Source organism: Mchenga conophoros, linkage group LG3 (assembly GCF_057382185.1).
Source record: "Mchenga conophoros isolate Kocher_MC1m ecotype Shallow Benthic linkage group LG3, M_conophoros_male_GT1.1, whole genome shotgun sequence".
Classification (NCBI taxonomy): Eukaryota; Metazoa; Chordata; class Actinopteri; order Cichliformes; family Cichlidae; genus Mchenga; species Mchenga conophoros.
In genome coordinates this window covers 35,796,054-35,804,685 of record NC_140528.1, presented here as the reverse complement: position 1 = coordinate 35,804,685, position 8,632 = coordinate 35,796,054, and the positions used below count along the sequence as shown (strand labels likewise).

The 8,632-nt window shown below is 42.1% G+C and overlaps 1 protein-coding gene across 1 annotated transcript; it reads right to left on the bottom strand.

Moving 5' to 3' along the window:
• Window positions 1-5,883: 5,883 nt before the first annotated feature.
• Window positions 5,884-7,475, bottom strand: LOC146578395 (nuclear factor 7, brain-like). Its single transcript, XM_085259103.1, has one exon. It carries the CDS (start codon window positions 7,473-7,475, stop codon window positions 6,087-6,089), a length of 1,389 nt encoding a protein of 462 aa, XP_085115229.1. The 3' UTR covers window positions 5,884-6,086.
• Between the last annotated feature and the right edge of the window lie 1,157 nt (window positions 7,476-8,632).

Below are 8,632 nucleotides of genomic sequence, written 5' to 3'. Positions count from 1 at the left end.
GTAAGGAAGGCGGGATCTAAGTGAGGCGAAGAAAAGAAAAACTAAGCAAGTGAGGGTCGGCAGCAGCACGTTACCGGAGGAGGTTGTGTACCAGAGCTAACGGGAGAATAGTCAAAACAATAGCCGTGGATGCAGAGTCTATGTTCCTGTTATGGACTGTTTTGCCCTGTGATGATGGACCGAGAGGAATTCTCTGGACCCTTCTGCTGTGGATAGGATTTCCGTGGGTTTGTCCCAGTGTGCTCAGCAGCCCATGTATGCCGCTAATTCCGACCACGTTGCCGAGTGGAGGCCGCATGGTCACAAACCGAGCCTGCCCCTCAGCTTGTCCTCGCACTTAGCCCGAAGGATTTGTGAGTAGCCACGAGCACGTGCGTTTTGTTTTCTGCTTGTTTATCAAGCGAAGCGGCCATTTGTGTTTTTCTGGCCCAACGAGCCCGAGCAACGATCAGGCCTGCAACGGTTTCAGTAAATGAGCTCTAAAAGGTTACAAATTTGAACTGAACTAAAAAGGGGAATATCTTGGATAAATGTGTTGTTTCTAAAACATTGACTGTGAATAGAGGAAAAAACCATCCAATTGAATTGTAAGGAAACACTGCAGAACTTGGAATATTGTATTTTTTATTTTTATTTAAATCATACTTTGTTTTGACTAAATCTTACATGTTGAATTTAAAGTTTTGTGTTGTGTCATATTTATGATTTACAGAGTTTATAAGTGATAAGGGTTACTAAAGGTAAAAGAGAGGTTTAACATGTTAGATAAATTCATTATTCTTAGTGAAGATTAGACAGAACTCCTTATTTTCACTAAGTGGAGGCACCGCCAACATTAAGATTTCTAAGTACAAAGGTTAAAACTGGTTAGCTATCGTTTCTCCTGTTTACCAAGAAAATAAGTAACGTACCCAGGGCCCCGCTCAGAGTACTATCACCATCTTAACCGAGGGTTATTCCAGAGCTACTTGAGTTGGGTGCTACACCAGTATAGGCTTTTAAGGCCTACAAGTAAAAAACGACATTTTCCGCAAAAATGACATCACTTCCGGTTTTGGACAGGAAATGGTGGACATGCGATCATTCGCACTGACTTTCTTTCAATGTGGGAAGTGTAATGAACAGCTGATCGGCTCGGCAAAGCGTGTTTCTGGAATATTATGTTTTTGTTCCTAGCGCTTTTATGCAATTTTTGCAAAGCTGTGGAAGGAAACCTTGACCGAGGACAAGCTGATGGCATAAGATTTAAGTACAACTCCTCCGGTTTCATATGCAAAAAAAAATAATGCGCTAGCTTACGTGGTTGCAGTGCTACCGGGATTTAAAAATAGTTACACAAAACGGAGCGTGCCCGCTCTGACTGGCTTTAAAGGGTTAATAAAATCTGAATTTTAAAGGCCCTGATGATCAAATTTTATTCAACTATGTACTAAGGTTTATTTGAAGGATACAAACAGACACATACTGTTAAATAAAAATAGTTATCCTAGACATTTTCCAGGGGCATTATTAAATCTTAGTCGATTAGAGTACATCATATCTGTCTCTTTAAGGAGCGTATGGAAGAAGCTACTTCAGTGTTGTTTAAGGCTTTAAGACCTTGAGGTTACTCAGCCTGCTTCTTACCACATATTAAAAGTGAAGTGAGAACACGCTTTACAGTTTTTTCTGATTGCTTAAGCACATTTTTTGTAACTATTGGCTAATTTTCCATCCATCCATCCATCCATTCACTTCCGCTTATCCTTTTTCAGGGTCGCTAGAGCCTATCCCAGCTGTCATAAGGCGAGAGGCGGGGTACACCCTGGACAGGTCGCCAGTCTGTCGCAGGGCCAACACAAAGGGACAGACAACCATTCGCACTCACATTCACACCTAATGGCAATTTGGATTTTCTGATTAACCTATCCCCACAAGCTGCATGTCTTTGGACGGTGGGAGGAAGCCGGAGTACCCGGAGGGAACCCACGCAAACACGGGGAGAACATGCAAACTCCACACAGAAAGACCCCGGCCTGATGGTGGAATTGAACTCAGGACCTTCTTGCTGTGCGGCAACAGTGCTAACCACTGTGCCACCGTGCTGCCTATTGGCTAATTTTGCAAAACTCTTCACACAAATAAGAAAACCTGTCACCCAATCATCAAAACATTGTAGTTCTCTTGCAAAAGCAAACACAGCTGGATTAACTCTTCACACCTTCGTAAAAATGGTGTTTCCGTATCAAACAGTACACACAAGCCATCATCTACTAAGCACACAATGCGCCAACTGCATACTGATGGTATGAATACAAAACACATCTGGCTTTTGCTTTCTCTGTGCCCAAGGTAGGCTATGTCAGTTTGAGCTCATACTTCTGTCATAGATCCATAAGCATAGAGGGATCCAAACTTCAAGTACTGGTGTTTATTCAAACACATCAAAACAAACACAAGTGTTTATTTCCAAGTATAGGATTATTTGCAATCGCCATAATGACTATATGGGTTACTTGGTCTGCAGTGAACATGCTTCCTCTGCCCCCAGCATCTGGTCATCTAGCAATTCTGTAAAGTAACAACTTCAGTATTTTTACATCAATGGTATTGGTGTGTTTCTCATTGGCATATGGCAGTGCTACAAATCTTTGTGCGAAGTGACTGTACTAACCGATTCTCATTTCAAAATGTCCTTATGATGCTTGCTACAGTGTAGCGGCTCGAGTTAGGCTGGACCCGTTGGCCAGCTACCCTCAGGGTCATTCCACGGTTGATTACATGGTCCACTATTGTAGCTCTGATGTCATCAGCAATTCTATTTCTTACTCTTTTTACCCTTCCCCCCCTCCTCATCTTCCTCTCCCCCCTCCTCATCTTCCTCTTGCTCCTCCTTGTCCTTGTCGTCCTCTTCATCCTACTTCTTCACCTCCACGTCCTCTTCCTCGGCCTCCTCTACTTCTCACTCTTTCTGCTCCCTCCATTATACTCCGCACACAGAGCTTACCTGTATTATAGTGCTTAGGCTGATTGCAAAGTGAACTAATTATCTAAAAAAGTTTTCACATGTGAAAGTGTGCCAGACAGTTGGCAAATTAGTGTTAATGATAGCCATACATGTGTATACTTTTGCTAGGAGTGTGTTGGAAATTTGGTAATTGAGTGTTGTGCAGTGAATTGTGCCTACAGTTTTGCAAAGTGTGTGTTACAAAATTGCAAACTGAGTGCAAAGCAGTTTTTGTGCTTTTAGTTTTGCAAACACAGTGAGTGGTTTTGGTATAAGTCTGAATGGTTTTAGGAATTGTGCTACAGGAATCACAGTTAGGGTTTAAGCATTCAGAAAAAACTGTAATACTTCTTTATTGATGACCCAACAAGCCCTTCCTCCTTTACAGCAATTGAAAAAGATTACAGCTTATAGAAGAAGTAGAAATCTAAAGGATATGCTGTTACGCAATAAATTGAATCCTGTGCCTTTAAATAATTTAGATGAGTTTTAAACAAGTACTCTCCTTTATTATTCTCTAAACTCAGCCACTTCCCTTTCTCCACCTTTTGGTATTTATCTTTTCTTTTCTTATTTCCTTCCAACCTTAACCTTTTTCCTGTTTCTTTCTTAAACCTTTTTTCCCTTCCCTTTTATTTTAGAGGTAAATTCATTCATTCCCTTATCCTTATCTTATTTCTTTCTCGAACCTTTCTTTCCCTGTTCCCTGATATTTTACAGCTAAATTAATTTTCTTATTCTGTGTTTGTACTTTTGTTTACTTTTCTTATTCCCACTTATGGTTTTTTTTTAGGTTATTTTTTTATTTGGTCTTTCCTGTGACATTTTATGACAAATTCTGGTTGTGGAGGTCAGGAGGAAAATAAATTAAAGTTCATTTTTTCACTTTCATCTTTTTTATCTTAAAGAATAATTTCTTCTCTTTTGGTGTGTTTTATTTGGGATTCAAAATGTGATAAGACATTTAATTTTGGTTTCGATGTAAAAATAAATTGTGTATAGGTTGATTTTTTTCTACATTTTTCATCACTGTATTATATTTTCTCTCCTGTCACCTGTATTAATGAACGGCCCTAACATTAGTTTGGATCATTTTTATTGCTCAAATTGATGGATCTTAGTTTCTGACCCTCCTCCAATTTTTACTTCCTGTATTTCTCCAGGTGATGGGAGCAAATATCCACAAATAAATACGATGAATGATGATGTAGTGCCCCAACTCTGAGTTTTCACTCATTTAATTCTCTAATCTAACCCTAAACAAAACTATACCCTAACTGTAACCCTGACACTAAAACCATATTTTGAGTCTCAAAAGTACTTTCAAACTCGTGAGGACGGCACTTTGTCCTCATAAGTAACTGTTGGTCCCCACAAGTACAGTAGCATGCCAATATTCTGAACTCACAAAGATGTCTAAACATGTATACACACACACACACAATCACACACACACATACACACTGTAACAGCCACTATGGTGTGGTGTCCCTTTAAGACACCCAAGTCGAGGGTTAAGGGTGTCATCAGTGTGTGCCACTGGTCTCTCTCTCTCTCACACTGGGATTATGAGGACACGTGCCTTCACGCTTGTGCTTAACGAGGGACGGATTTATGTTTTCTTCTCCAGACCTTTTTTTTGTTTTATTTGCAACGCTTGGGTTGTATGAACGCTGGGCGTTATGTTGTTGTCGTTCAACCGGGCTTTTATATGGTTGTTGAAGAAGGCGTATTAAAGAACCACCGTGGATTACCGATACCAGCGTGGGTGTGTGTTCTTCCGACTAGCCTGCTAGGTGTTTTGCCGCCTCCTCTCAACCACTAAACGCAACCCGACGTTACAACACACACTCAGATGTGTTTAGAAAGAGATGTTCCTTTGGTATAACTGAGATGCTCGCTTTGATCTTGCTAAACACACTGAATAATTGAAAATTATGGAGTCAACAATAATGATACTCTTCACACATAACATGTCAAATGAAAGGGGCCAAAGGTCAAAATAATAATTATTATGATACTTTCCACAAAAACAGACAGAAGTAGGTCAAAGGTCAAAGTGGATGTAGTCATAAAACAGTGAGCAGTGTGTTAGGTTTGCACCGATATCAGTGGAGGACTTTACCCTGAAAAATGCAGAGTGTAATGTAGAGTTTGATGGTTTTCCCAGAAAAGGAGGAAGAAGAGATGGCTGAGATTCTGTGGCTGGGATTTCATTGTAGATCGAGGTTTCTATCAAATCACTTTGAACGTCTATGTGGTGATAAGGTGTTCATAGCTGAAAATGACAAAGTGGGGTCTAGATCTTCTGACAGTGGTTGGGCAGCATGAAGGAAAATGGTGGAGCAAATTTATTTGTAAAGAGTTGCTTTGTTGGTGCTGTGAACGGACACTTTATTTCCTGCTTTGAACTGTTTGTTTTAATGACACTTTGAAATTGTTTATTCGACCTGACAGCGAGCGTTCTGTATCCACACACACACTTTCAGTTCTTTTTCTGCTGTAATGAAGGAAAAATTGATTAAATGAGCTCCGTCGAACTTCCTGCTGATGTTTCTATGTGAAGCAGTCGGAGACGTTCCTCCGGCTGGACGACACGCTCTGCTTTGATACTAAATAAAACTCCGATATTTTCCTCTACACTAGTTTATCTCATGACTTTGAATCCCCCTGAAGATACTGACAGTGAAGCACGTAAATAATACTCCAACCTTTCAACTCTGATCTTATTTAGTTCAACAATATATTTATTGTTGTCATAAACAGCCAAGAAGACAACAACAAACTGCTCCTCCCATTCAACACATGTCAGTCCATATCCCAGCAAACTAAATCATCTCCATTTACACATCAAATAGAAACATGAATCACTTGTAATGATTAGAAACGTGATAGAATTTCAAATCTAGTTTGGGGAGTCATTCAGTGAGAAACAGTGAAATGATTTTCCATGTGAAAAGGTGGACAGCAGAAACAGAAAGAAACAGTGAGAACTAAAAGAGAAACAAAGAGCTTTGGAACAACGAGGCAGCAGGAGGACAGCTGCAGTTTAACAGCTTCAACTCACTGACAGGAAACAACATTAGAAACATCATCATCCTCAACTCATCTGCTGCACTGACACTGACACCTTCAACGGACACACCTTCACTTTACCACCAGTGTTAATGTATGGAAACATCCTGTGAGGGAAAGTGTGTGTGAAGGTGTGTATGTGTGTGTTAGTATCAGGATCAGAGAACGACAGCTTTCCTCTGTTCCAGTCCAGATTCACTCTGATCATCTCGGGCCTTTTCTTTACTGAGAGATCAGTATAAGTGGATGGTGACCATGCTGAATATTTGCCTTCATCAAACCCTATTGTCCATAACCCTGACGGTTTGACTCCCTTCCTCTGCACAGACTCTGCCAACACACCCAGTTCCCACCATGTACTATCTTCAACCTCGATATCCCAGCTGTGAGTCCCTGAGTTAAAGCCCTCAGAGCCCAGGACAGAGCAGAACAAATCAAACCTCTCTGGATTATCAGGAAGCTGCTGCCTCTCTCCTCCATATCTCACACTGGTCAGATCTTCAGACAGGATGAGGCTTGGATGAGCAGTGTTTGGATCCAGAATGAGAGGAGTGTAGGAGACCATGTCCTTCATGTTGTTCCAGATGTTGAAGGTCAGGTTGCCCAGGTGTTTGGCCTGGTCTATCAGAGCTCCTGAGGGCAGCTGTGGATCATCCAGCAGGGGGCAGCGCTGGACTCTTTCCACTGCAGCCTTGTAGTTGTGCAGGAATGAGACGTCTTCAGCTCTCAGCTCCTCCTCTGTGGCTCTGACTGTGTCTGAAAGAGCTGCTATCTCTCTGCTCAGAGCCTCCATCTTCTCCTTCATCATCCCACTCTTCTGCTCCTCTTCCTCCCTCAGTGCAGCCAGCCTGGCCTCCTCTTCCTCTGCTAGAAACTGATGAAGCTTCTTAAACTGCTGCTTAATCTGCCTCTCTGTGTGTCGGGCCTGGACCTTAATGTGTTCTGCTGTTTGATCAAACTTCACTTGAACTTCTTCACAAACCTTTAACTTCTCCTTTAAGGGCTCCAGAGTTTCCTGAAGTTCCTTTTTGTGTTGTTGTGCAGCTTCATCGATGGGTCTGAATCTGTGATTGGTGTGATTTTCTGAGTCTCTGCAGACGAGACACGCTGGCTGCTGATGGTCCAGACAGAAGAGTTTGAGTTTCTCAGAGTGCAGACTGCAGAGAGCCTCTGAAGCTCTCTGATCTCTCTCCTGTAAGAACGACTCACACAGGTTCTTTAAAGCCAGGTTTAAAGGTGGATCATCCTTTGAAGATATGTTCTTACAAACTGGACACTCACGTATCTGTTTTTTGATCCACCATCTATTCAGACAGTCTTTACAGAAGCTGTGGCTACATGACAGAAGAACAGGATCTCTGAAGACCTCCTGACAGACCGGACAGCAGAGATCCTCCTCTGATCTTGAAGCCATTGAGTCTGTGAGTGAAGCTGAAAACAGCAGACAGGAAGTACAGTCAGTCCTGGCTCCCCTCCCTCCTCTACGACCTTCACTGAAACTTCCTTTGAGTCGTGTTTTTGCTCAAACTCACATTCAGTGAGTCAGCGTCAGCAGCTTGAAGCAGCAGTGTTGGAGTTTTCCACTTTTCTCTCCTGTAGTTGGACTCACTCAGAGGAAGCTGCTAATTTGGTCCGAGCTCAGTCTGATCGTCTGCGCATCTCTCTTTACTGACGGAAGAGGAACAGCCTGTTTCCTGGTTTCTCTCAGGTGAGTGACGTGAGGGGAGGAGAAAAATGTTGCTTTACCTGTAACATAGTTTAGTTTCATTCCAGAGTTAACCTGTCATCCTGCCTCTTGCTCACAATCTATAAAACAGACTTTTCATGTCCACAGATCACAGCATGAAGCTCAGATCATGAAGTGTGACTCAGTGGTGCAGCTTTTTGGCAGATTTATCTCAGACTTTGTTCTGGTTATTTGTCAGATTCCACAGCAGTGGGGGTGTAATGCAGTCACACAAACACAGGTGGTGTTAAGGTGGATTTACTTTGTTACAGACCTGTAAAAGTTAAATGGATTGCATGGGTGGGCAACTCCAGCTCTCAAGGGCTGCTGTCCTGCAGGTTTTAGATCTCACCCTGGGTCAACACACAAATCAAATGATTAGTTCATTACCAGGCCTCTGGAGAACTATAAGACATTTAGCAATTTAGCCATTTAAATTAGCTGTGTTGAATCAAGGATATGTCTAAAACCTTCAGGACATCGGTTCTTGAGGCCGGGAGTTGCCCACCCCTGAGTTACTTTAACTGCAGCTACTTTTCAGACCAACATCAAATTCTGTCTGACACAAACAACAGCTCTAGATGAACCTTTGTCCTCCTTTTTACTTTCTGAAGTTTAATCAATTTGAGCTTTTTAATTAATGTTGTTTAAAACTTTCTGCTGGAATTCTTTCAGGAAGATACCCACATAGCAAAATTGGTATGGCCACGATCTAGTCCCATATACCGCAAAGAATGATGGCCCTCCGGTGGCCCAGATATGGTTTGCCAGAGGTGGCCCACACATGGGCCAGCACAAGACCAGTTGCAGACACACTGCTGGTCCTGTGCTGGCCCAGAACTGTT

Coding starts and splice junctions, on each gene's coding strand:
- LOC146578395 (XM_085259103.1), bottom strand. CDS start 7,475: ATGGCTTCAAGATCAGAGGAGGATCTCTGCTGTCCGGTCTGTCAGGAG.